This window comes from Rhinatrema bivittatum, chromosome 13 (genome assembly GCF_901001135.1).
Source record: "Rhinatrema bivittatum chromosome 13, aRhiBiv1.1, whole genome shotgun sequence".
NCBI classification, from domain to species: domain Eukaryota; kingdom Metazoa; phylum Chordata; class Amphibia; order Gymnophiona; family Rhinatrematidae; genus Rhinatrema; species Rhinatrema bivittatum.
This window is the reverse complement of record NC_042627.1, coordinates 42,725,849-42,738,488: the sequence shown is the minus strand read 5'-3', so window position 1 is coordinate 42,738,488 and position 12,640 is coordinate 42,725,849. Positions and strand designations below refer to the sequence as shown.

The following is a 12,640-nucleotide window of genomic DNA, read 5'->3' as shown; positions in this document are numbered from 1 at the left end:
ATATTCATTAATATATTTATTATATCATGTCAACTTCAGATGCAGCTAAAATGTTTGTTATGACCTGAAGAAGGCTCTACATGAGTGACTGAAACGTCGAATAAATATGTATAAATTAAGTTTGTTTTGTGTCGGGAATGTCTGGTATCTTTTCATGCATTCGGACATCATCGCACTTTAGATGTAGAAGTAATTCAAGATAAACTGTGCGAAACAGCTATACATTATAAACAATTCAGCCTGCTCGACTTCTCTTCCATTTTGATTGCAGATCTCAGTTCTCTATTAACATTTTTTTAGATGTATTTCAGAGAAGAACCATTACGCGTTTAACGCATCATAATTTAAATTGGTTGCTTGCTTAACGTCAACAACAACGGGCATTTCAAGTAGTTTATTACTAACATTACTCTTTCTTCTGCTGCAAGGTTTTTTTTTTTTTGCCCGAATCAAAAATGGTGGCCGATTACATAGTCACGTGACTGGCTTTTTTTTTTTTTTTTTTCCCTTCCTTCCCTTTCCCCAGTCCTGTACTGTTGCTTTTGTTACGCGCTTTCCCGCAAGTGAGGTTGGCTGTCGCAAAGCGTCGTGCTGGCCCGGGGATTCTCGGGCGGGTGAAAGCAGTGCTCGGCGGTGGTGGGGGACGGCATATAAGTGCTTTGGCTGCGCAGCAAGAAGAGCGAGAAAGAGAGAGAAAAACTCCCACCTGATTCTGCTGCGGGTACGCAGGACTCGGGTAGAGCGTCCCCCTTTCCAGTACAGACTTTGAAGGCGATTGGCAGTGAATTAGTGGCGTTGTGTTTGGGAGGGAAAGCGGGGACAGCAGGAGACCCGGGCAGGCCTGGCTGAGGCGATTGCTGACGTTCTAAGAGCCTATCCGGCCCCGTTCCCCTCCCTTCTCCGCGGCGTTTCCCGGCCCCTGCTGCCCGAGGTAACGTTCCTGTCGCCTTGTACGCTTGCTTGTACCTTCAGGCTTCTGACTGATGTGTTGGGGGAAGGGAAATCGGGCTTGGTGATTCGGACTCCGAAATTATTTCCTCTTGTGCTATGCGGCGCTGTTTTGCTTTTGAAAGGCGGGGTGGGTGTCGGTCGGGTCTATGGAGGGTGGAGAACACACACTGTAAATGGTAAAGCAATGGTCTCTTGTATTGAATTGAAAATACTGAGAAAAGAGGATTTAAACAGGGCGGTTTCATGGAAGTGGCTGGCCTATGTAGGTGGGTGGGTGAGTCCTCCACCGTGGGGAAGAGGAACCCGCACCAACTGCGAGATAAGGTTGGTTGACTTTTGTCTTTTTTTTTTTTTCTTTCTTCATTTAATCTTAGTATATCGGTCTCTCTTCTGATGCGTTTGAAATACCTACCACTAGGCCTATAAACGATGGCTGTAACGCGTCTTATCGTCATTCTTCTTGCAAGTTCTTTAATTGTATCTTTCCGTATTAACGGCGGCTAGCTCATTTTTTTTGTATATTAATCGCTTGAGGTTTTTATCTACATATGAGTGATATACGAAGAGAGGCTTAATTGAGAAGGCCTACCGTTTGTTTCTTTGAGAAAAAAACTCTGTACGGTGTCAAAATGTTTATTATATTACCGTTTTAAACAGTGGAAACTTCACTAAAAAAACCCAAAAAGCTAGCTTTCTTAATTAAAGAAATTAAGGGACTGATTTATTGTGCTTTCCCTCTTCTTTCCCTAATAGAATGGGAAAAATAGCTCCCATAAATAAATCAGGCCTTAAGTCATAACTTGATGCCTCATAGATGTCAACTTCATAGAGGTGAACAGGCTAGAAGAGAAGTAGCGAACTGAGGGTTCCAACTTGACTTTTACAGCAATAGCCAAGCCAATATGAATTATGGCAGAAAAGAGTTAGAAAATTAACATTTTCAACTCTTTTTTTTTTTTTTTTTTTGTTTTTGTTTTTGTTTTTTTCTCCTCTTGGCCTTTTTGATCCCTGTTCTTCATTCCTTTTTTTTTCAAATTCTCATTTTCCTGCCATCTTTTCATTTCTTTAGTCTCTTTTGCCCCCTTATCTCTTTCTGTGTATTTTATCTGTCTGCTCACTGTTTGCCTTTTCAGCCTCTTCCTTTCCCCAGGCCAGTTTTTTCATAAATTTAAAGGTGCTGCATCACTGAGATATTTGCAAACTCCCACTTCATTCCTATCATCCATCTTTTATTGTGCAACTTTATCTCTCTACTGTTACTATGTAATAATAATAAGACACCTTAGTCTTACTATTCTCTGCATTAACATGTAAAACCATGTGATATACTCCAATGAATGTCGGTATATAAAACCAAATAAATAAAATAAATACTGTTTCTTTTGCTTTTGTCTCACCTTATCTCCTCCCACCCCCAAAATTCAATTTCCTTTTCCTTCATCTCATCCTTTGTCATTTTTTACTTTTTTCCTGTTCTTCCATTTCTCCAACTATCTTACTCGTACATTTTACTATGTCTCATTTTCATTTTTCTAGTTTCCTTTTTCTTTTCCCTTCCTGACAAGCTACTGCAATGCTGACACAGCAGCTTGCTTGTTTGTAGTGGCCCTTACCTCCTTTACATGGTTTAAAGCAGAAGCAAGCAGATAGAGGGGACAAGGAGAGCTGTGTGCTCTATGTTCCCGCAGCCTGTTAGACTAATGTGGCATGGGAGGAGAGAAAGCAATCTGGAAGCAGCTGCAGTAGGGTCAGAGGCAACTGGAATTATACCTGACTTAGTCTGTGTTTGGTTCATCATCTAGTTAGGCTCAAACCCACATCATCATCTTTTCAAGCCTTATCCAGCTCTATTAATAGTGGGTTGCAAAAACCCAAAGGAGTGGTAAAGTATGGGGGGGGTGAAGATTTTCTGTGCATAAAACAAGTGGGATCTGGATGTGATCATGATTGATCTTAGGGTGGCCAAACAGGTAAACAAGGCAATGGCAAAAATCTGAATAATCCTTGGATACATAAGAAGAGGAATAGCTATCAAGAAAGAGATAATGTCTTTATTTTAAGTCTCTAGTGAGACTGTGGAGTACTGTGTACAATTCTGGAGCCCACACCTTCAAAAGGATATAAACTGGATGGAATCAGTCCAGAGGGTAGCTGCTAAAATGGTCACTAGTCTTCATCATAAAGCATGTGGTAACAAACTTAAAGACCTAAACATGTATACTCTGGAGGAAAAGTGGGATATAATTGAGAGAGTTAAATAATTCAGAAGAATAAATGCATAGGAAGTGGACCTCTTTCAATGGAAAGGAAGCTCTGGAATGGGAGGTCATTGGATAAGAGTGAAAGTGGGTAAACGAGTAATGTAAGGAAATAATTGCTTTTCAGAAAGGGTGGTGGATGCATGAAACAGCCTCCCTCTTGAAGTGATGGAGTTGAGGACATTATCAGAATTAAAGAAAAGATGGGGAAAGCACTGAGGATCCCTGAAAGATAGGAAAGGGACCCTAAAGTTGAGTGGTAGATGTGAGTGGGCAGACTGAATGGGCTTTTACCTGCTGCTGTGTTCTATGTATGTGTATGTATATATATATAAAGGAAAACAGTATATTCAAGATTTTTGATGACAAATTTGATATTTAATTTACCCTTCATGAAAAAATACATACCGTATGCTATTGTTAGCATGGAATGTGTGTGAATCTTTCCTGTCCACAATTCCACAATAAAGAAATTTATTGTAAAAACTGGACTATAAATAAAGGTAGTTTCTTTATTGAAAGTGTCGGAATCTTGGTGGTGTTTAAAATTGAATTCCCTGTGATATTGCTAGAATGTTGATGTAGAATTGTAGGATGACATAATTCAGTGATTTTGCCCCTAGTAGCAGGCATTATCATGAGATAATTTGTTCTGCCACTTGTTAGATCCACTTGTTATAGATGTCTTTGGTTGAAGACAAGGACAGTTATCTCATGATGCTGCCTTTTGCTATGGGCACAATTGCTATAAAACACAATCGGGCTGCCATTGGACGCGCGTTTTCCCTTACTGAATAAGGGGTAAGGGGCCGAATACGCGCATCCAATCCCCCAAACCTAATAGCGCCCGCAACATGCAAATGCATGTTGAAGGCCCTATTAGGTATTCCCGCGCGATTCAGAAAACAAAATGTGCAGCCAAGCTGCACATTTTGCTTTCAGAAATTAGCGCCTATCTTTGGGCACTGGGAAAATGCACAGAAAAGCAGTAAAAACTGCTTTTCTGTGCACCCTTCGACTTAATATCATGGCGATATTAAGTCCGAGGTGCCGAAACTTTCCAAAAGTTAAAAAAAAAAATAAAAAAAATTTTGAAGTCTGTCCACGGCTGTCGGGTCGTAAACCGGACGCTCAATTTTGCTGGCGTCCGGTTTCCAAGCCCATGGCTGTCAGCGGGCTCGAGAACTGACGCCGGCAAAATTGAGCGTTGGCTGTCAAACCCACTGACAGCCGCCGCTCCAGTCCAAAAGGAGGCGCTAGGGATGCGCTAGTGTCCCTAGTGCCTCCTTTTACCTGGTTTTATCGCCGGGCATAATTAGCATACTGAATCGAGCACACAGGAGAGTGGGTGTTCGCCCGCTCTCCTGCGGATTTTACTGAATCGGCCTGAATTTGAGCAAAACGGTAAAGAAAATATTTTGAATTTTTTTTTTAAACTGTAATGTCAATGGCAGGATTTAGCATGCTTTTATTGTCAGTTAATGTCTGCCCATGGTTTTGTTTTGCTATTATGTAATTTTAACTACTAGAACACCACTGAAAATGAAGTAGTTCTTATTTTGTTTTTGATAAATTGCTTGTTGAGAGCAAACATTTGCATTTCCTTATTACAATTATTGCTCTAATTATTTCTAGTTGAGGTTGTAAAGCTCATCTGAAAATGGGTTTCTTTTTCAATAAAGAAATCAAATAACTTTTTTTAAATTTTATTGACCTAAGTTTTGGTGCAGTAGGCTCATTTCATAGAAAATTTTACATTTGGTCTTTATTCACACCAAATATATTTACTGGAAATATGTAACATAGCAGTATTTTGATGATTTTTTTTGTTGCATATGCTGTACAAGAAAAGTGTTGATGTAGCAGTATGTGGATAAAAAGAATGATTTACTGTAGTAATATGACTTTGTTAAATGAGTTTCCTGCCCAAAAGTTAGTTTTAAAGGGAGCTAAGTTGGGCGTGATAGGGTCAGTTTCAGGAATTGTTTAGTTGTAGATCACAAATGGTGATGAAAATAGTCTTGTGAAATAGTTGTTGTCAGGTGGGACTAAAGGAAAACATTGGTAAGTAGTAAATGTATATTCCAGGATATGAAAATACATGTAATGCCAATAGCAAAATCCTAATTGTTAGGAAAGGAAAACTTTTATGATAGAACAAATATAAATCCAAAATACAGATTCTTTCACTTTGTTATGAATTAAAAAAAAAAGTAGGATTATCATATCATGTACACACACTAAATATTTCAGAAAGGGTCCTCAGTTTGTATAATCATTAGGCCAAAATCCAAAGTTTTTTTCAAAATAATTTGCCCACTAGCCTATGCCTTTGCAAAAATTCTGGTGATTACCTCACACTTGTATCACAATATTGAAGACTAACTTGATTCCACTTAGAAAACATTTTCATAAAGTACTTAACTCACAAGAAGATGTAAATTCATATTTTGAGATGACTCTGTGTCAGGGAAAGTCTAAGCTCAGTCTCCTCAACACCATGTCCATGCCTTACTTTTCTCAACATTTCTGAATAAAAAGCACAGACACTTGATTAAGTAGTAAACTTTATATTATCCAATTACAGATTAACATTTGACATGATCCTATTGGATAAAAGGTCATCAGTCTGATCAAATATTAAAACTTTACTGTGTGGACAAATCAAAAAGATGAATAGCACCCAGTACTAAAATGAGTGTTTCACACCACTGTTTCATTAAGACTAAATGGGGCACCAAGTTCAGAGTGAAAATCCAATATTGCTCTCTGAAATCTTTTTGGTTTGTCCATGCAGTAAAGTTTTAATATTTGATCAGACTTCAAGAGGCGGACGTCCCCAATGCAGAGCTTGTCTCAAAACATCTCATGTCGGGTTTTCATGCATCTTTTAAGGGAAGTGCTTTGCTCCCTTTTCTTATATGCGAAAAGACAAAAAAGGTGTGTGTGGGTTTTTTGTTTTTTTTTTGTGGATCTATGATTAGCACTAAAAGCCATTAGAGAGTGAAAGTAACTCTTATGCTCCTATTCTTATGGTCTTCTTTGAGTAATCACAATGGTAATATATCACAGAAGTACACAATTTCCCCATACAAATATTCCAACTTCACACAAAGGAAACACTTATAGTTGCTGTATCACAAATGTCCCATTTTTTAATACATTATTGTACTCAAATACATATAGAAACATAGAAATGACGGCAGAAGAAGACCAAAATGGCCCATCCAGTCTGCCCAGCAAGCTTCACACATTTTTTCTCTTATACTTATCTGTTTCTCTTAGCTCTTGGTTCTATTTCCCTTCCACCCCCACCTTTAATGTAGAGAGCAGTGATGGAGCTGCATCCAAGTGAAATATCTAGCTTGATTAGTTAGGGGTAGTAGCCGCTGCAATAAGCAAGCTACAACACCCATGCTTATTTGTTTACCCAGACTATGTTATACAGCCCTTATTGGTTGTTTTCTTCTCCCTGCCGTTGAAGCAGGGAGCTATGCTGGATATGCGTGAAGTATCAGTTTTCTTTTTTTCTCCCCTGCCGTTGAAGCAGAGAGCTATGCTGGATATGCGTGAAGTATCAGTCTTCTCCCATGCTGTTGAAGAATATCCCCCCATATTCCCCCTCATAATCTCATTCTCTCACACACCATTCACACCACATTCTTAAAACCCACAAATCCAAATGTCCAACACTATAGGATCCTATTTGTTTCGCCTACCCTAGGCTTCCTCAGGGACTATAACAAACAATTTTTTCATAATAATTTCTTTAATTGTATTTGTGCTACTTCTCCTATTAGTTTCTTCTCTTGCGATACGTAACATCCCTTGATGGTCTTCAATCATTAATACACTTAGGTTCCATATTGCTGTACAATCTTCAAAAGCCCTTAGCTTTAATGGCGAGATTAATCTTTATTTTCCCTCTCCAAATTTCCTTTCAAAGACTAGGTTTACCAAAAAATTCTACAAGAGAAAAACACTATTTAAATACTACCATAAAATTCATTGTGTTTACTGTTTACTGTAACTGAACCTGGGACTGCCCTACCAGAACTAGTATGAGAGATTCAACATTTTGGGAGAGTGTCGGGGTTTAAAATGAATGAAGATAAGTCGGAACTGATGAATATTTCTATGGATGAGGGCCTTTATGAGGCGCTAGCAGCTCAATTACCATTTAAAAAGGCTAAGCAATGGGTAAAGTACTTAGGGTCAAGCTATGTGCTAATCTCTCCCAGTTGTTTGATTTAAATTATGCTCCCCTTGTCAAAGCAATTCAACAAGATCTCGATAGATGGGATAGAACTAACCTCTCTTGGATGGGCCGCATAGCAGCCGTAAAAATGTCGGTACTACCGAAGTATTGCTATCTTTTTCAGACACTACCCGTTAGCATACCTGCCAAATTTCTGAAGTTATGGCAAGAGGGAAAATTATTTCATTTTGTATGGAAACTGAAACCTCCCAGGGTGGCTAGATCAGTCTTAAATAAAGATAAAATTCATGGGGGTCTTAGCTTTCCCAACTTATTGTGGTATTACCTTGCCAATCATTTGGCAATAGTCGTCCACTGGCATTGCAGTGGATCTCCTAAACCGTGGATAATGATAGAACGGGCTCTGACGGGAAATCCACCTCTACTTTACTTTACAGAATTTAGTCCCCACACAACTTGAAAGGGGCGATTTGGACGACCTTCTCGGAGGTGGTGATGCAAACTTGGTTGAAATGGAAAGGGAAATTGATTGGGGATAATATTGCCTACCATAACATGTCCTTTTTTGTACAATCCATTATTCCCCCCAGGTTGGAGGGGCCTTTCATAAGAAGATGGCAAAGTAAAGGTCTCACTACCATTGGTCAATTATGGAAAGATAACAAATTTATCTCATTTGATGACTTAAGAGAGTGCTACTCCCTGGATATGTCCAACCATTATGCATATACTCAACTTGCACACTTCTTCTCCACTCACAGATTAGCCACCCTACTATGCCAGGAGAAAACACCGTTTGTCAGGTTCTGTGAAATCGCAAATCATTTTGGGAAGCCCATTTCAAGGATATATGCTCTTTTAAATGGTCAGTCGAGGGCTAAACCAACTTACCAAACGAAATGGGAGCTAGATCTTGATGAAACTTTCCCTGATAAAGTATGGTAGCGATGCTACTCAAATATAGGTAGTAGTTCAGTCTCCGCGCTTCTAAAGGAAAATGGATATAAGGTACTATATCGGTGGTACTTAACACCAGACCGACTGCATAAGATGTCCGTCAGGCTTGATGAACATTGCTGGCGGCAGTGTGGTCTGGTGGGTACCTGTTTTCATATGTGGTGGGGATGCATCAAAGTACAGGAGACCTGGTGGGCAGTTAGTGATTACAATCCAGAAGACATTAAAGATTTCGGTAATATATTAACAACCCCAGACGTGTTTACTACAGGCTGTTTCCGAAAGGGGGCACGACTTGGCAACATCTATTAGTCATGCAGGTGGGTTCTAGCCACTATATGTGAAATTGCTTTCTGGTGGAAAAGGGCGGAGACACGGGCATTGGGAGATGTGCTTGCTAGACTGGGTAGAATTTATCATTTAAGCCATCTAACAGCTATACGCAATGATAAGCTGCCCAAATTTCAGAAAGTATGGGGACCATACCTAACGGGGAAGAATACCATCCAATAGAGGGAGAGACCACTGTTGACATATTAATAGAGTTTATCCTAGAGCTATCTCTCTAAGGCTACATGTGTCATTCATTTACCAATTTATGAGATAAGAGCCCCTAAACTAGAAACTTTTTGTTACTATAACCTATGTACCACGCTGTCTTGTATATTACGGCATTACTGCCTTATTGTTTTTCTTTATTATTTTGGGTTCCCTACATTGTTGCCTCACGTGCTGTGTTACCATAAAGCAGCTAAACTCTGGGTTCTGGGTCCGTGGATTGATGCTAGGGGGGGTACGAGGGGGGGGGGGAATGGGATGGGAAGGATTGGGGGGAAAGGTTACATCCAAAAAAAAAAAAGACTTATGAAGAGATGAGTGCGTACAAGGTGTTTGGGTGATGATCACCAGTTTAATAAGAATTCATGGCCCTTTCGAGCGTTTGTGGTACATTTATCATATTCATATGTATCAAGATCACCACATTTCTTTGTTTCTTTATCATTGTCTGCTCTGCTAATGTCTTCACTGACTGGTGGAACGGTTGACTCCTTGATATTGACGTGTATATTTGCTTTGTTTTGTTATACTGTAATATGTCTGCAAAATGATAATGTGGATTGTTACTGTTATGTCATCTATGTTATAAAGTCAATAAAATACAAATTACAAATAAAAAAAAAAAAATTCATAGTGTTATCCTTTCACACAAACCCGCGTTTTCTCTTCCAACAATTTTACCTACCCAATGTTTCCTCTAACAAGTCTCAACCTCACCTGGTCCCGTTCCACCGACTGGATACTATGCCATAAGCTGCCACTTCTTCTGTTGCCTCAAATGCACATATAGCTCTATATAGAAATAATTTTTACAAAATCAATAATAAACTTTCAAACCTACATCTAATATCCCTCATTTGAGTTGATCATAAATTGCAAATAATTACCTATACGTTCCACTCCCTTCAATTTTCAAACATGGATCTTTATTACTTCTCCACTGTTTTACACTATAAGAAAACAGATATTTTCAACATTTAAATTGTATATAATCCTTCTAAAAAACTTTCCACAACTAAACCGCATCTTTCTAAAAAGCTTTCCACAAGCTAAACCATACCAAAAATTACTTTCATTCTGCCGTTTCTCCCCCCACTGCTGCGATCTCAAAAACGCCACGGCTGCGCTCCATACTACTTCCTCCATTTGACTCCACCTTTTATTATGCAAAAAAATTCCAAAATGCATCGCTCCTGCTTCTCATTCTGTACAACCTTACTCCCACTATTACAATCTCTAAAATGCCGTGCATGTGCTATACCCCACTTCTGTAAAGTTAACTCCACATTTTAGACAAAAAATCCTCACTGTCTCATTCACATCGTATCCCCTCATTTCCAACTTCCCACAAGGTTTATCACCATTAGCACCACTATACTTTCCTCCAAATGATTATTCCAACAGTTCCTTCAATATTGAACATAATCAATCACCATGCTATTATTTAAGTAAATATGAATACACCTTCATGATCACAGTGATGCCTGCCATTCAATTTCTCTATTAAGTCCCTTAGGGACAAGAGTTTCCCACTCATAAAAGTCTTTGTTCTTTTAACATAATTTTTTTTTGGTGACATTTCCACCCTGCCTATTATATTCCTGATGTAATACCAGAAATTTCAAATCTTCTTCATTATGAGCCATCTGTAGCCAATGTTGTACCAATGGGGCCTGTATTTTGCTGGTTGTAATACAGCTCAAATGCTCACGAATCCGCATATCCACCATCCGTTTCATGTGACCAGTATACTACCTGCTGACTCCTGCAATTATATCTACCATTCAACCTATAGACCTGACCCGTAGCCAGATGTTTGAACACTGGACCACTTAATACCTGTGGACAGACTGAACATTGTCCACAGGGCTCCTGCCCCTTATCATCCACCACCTCTCTCAGCATATCATCTGACCTAATTAAGAGATCCCTCAATGATCTATTCTTTTGTATTGCAAAGACTGGGAATTCCTCAAAGGATCCCCCTTCAAAGTATGCCAATGTCTTCAGATAATTTCCTTAATATTCTGTACGTTACTAGAAAAAGGAATGGCGCACACTGTCCTATCTAGTTTTGATTTATTACCTGTCACCAGTAAATTATCACGGTTTGCATATAATGCTCTTTTATATGCTTTACAAACAGTCTGTCTCTAATATCCTCTCTGTTGGAATCTCATACACATATCCTTAGACTGCTTTTTATACTCTTCAACCGATGAACACAATCGTAAAAACTGTGCACTGGAATATTATTTTCAACTGGCATGGGTGAAAACTGTTCACATGCAACGTATTTTTGTCAGTGGCTTTCCTATAAATTGAAGTTTTTACTTGCCCTTCCAATAATGATGTCTAAAAAGGGAATATCATGTTCATACATAAACTCAAATTTGAGAATCCTGTCAATTGTATTAATCCACACCATAAACTCCTTCAATTATTGTGATCCTGACCATATAAAAAATGTCATCGATAAACCGTTTCTATTAAACTGTAGCCATTAAAGCTAAGGGCTTTTGAAGAATGTACAGCAATATGGAACCTAAGTATTAACTGCAGAATATCGAGGGATGTTAAGTATCGCAAGAGAAGAAACTAATAGGAAAGCAGCACATAAATACAATTAAAGAAAATATTATGAAAACATTTTGTTATAGTCCCTGAGGAAGCCTAGGGTGGGCGAAACAAATAGGATCTTGTAGTGTTGGACATTTGGATTTGTGGGTTTTAAGAACTTAGTGTGAATGGTGTGTGTGTGAATGAGATTATGAAGGGGAAGGAATATGGAGGGATATTTTTAAATTGTTGTATACAGTAATGTATTAATGGGACATTTGTGATAAAGCAAATAAGTGCTTCCTCTTTGAGTAATGTCACATACATGGTGTCAAAAATGTTAAAAAATATTTCTTGAATGCTTTGTCTGTTGGACCACATAAAAGTAACCAGTGCAGCTACCTCATCTACCCTCCAAGGTGTCCTCTGCCTTGAGATAACATACAAGCCTACCCCCACAAGATAATACTGCTCCTGAACACCTGATCCATTCGTGTGAACACAGACTTGCTACATGATACTCTCATTGATGGCCATGCAGACATCCTCCAGACAAACTTGGACAAAGTACATTGACACACCCCAGCTCTACTAAATTTGCCCTCATAACTTCACCTATGTATACTGTGCACAATAATAAGAGGCAGCAAGTTAGCAATTATCTTTAGGAATGTTTTAAATTTGACTGGTGCCACCACATGGGAGCACAACGAATTTGAGAGCATTCACCTCTATGCGAGTGTGCACCTCAGATAGGGAATCCTTCTACTTTACTGTTGATGCTATATATATTACTTCCTGAATTTTGGAGATCATTCTGGAACACCCAAGGACCCTAATACTGGGAAATTTCAATATCCATGTTGATAGAAATTCTTGCCAGAGAATGTTTTAACTGCACTTGAAGCCCTAAACCTAGCCTAGCTAGTAATCTGACCCACCCTCTCAGTTGGACACACTTGACTTTATATTGGCCCCATTCAATTCCCAAGTGAACACCTACTCAAGAACATACAAATGACCAAGCTCTCCTGGACAGACCACAGCTTAATATGCTTAGAAATACGCCCCCGACCAGAAGCTGAGACTGGAAGAAACCACAAGGCTAGTCTGATCTACAGCCCCTCTCATCTCAGAC

The 12,640-nt window shown here is 39.0% G+C and overlaps 1 protein-coding gene across 1 annotated transcript in view; it reads left to right on the top strand.

The window, feature by feature from the left end:
• Positions 1-969: 969 nt before the first annotated feature.
• The window catches only part of RNF111 (ring finger protein 111), a 414,145-nt gene continuing 402,474 nt past the window's right edge, over positions 970-12,640 (top strand). The window contains 1 exon segment of the mRNA XM_029575848.1: positions 970-1,275. Within this exon segment, the coding sequence (XP_029431708.1) occupies positions 1,136-1,275 (140 nt within the window). The 5' untranslated portion in view covers positions 970-1,135.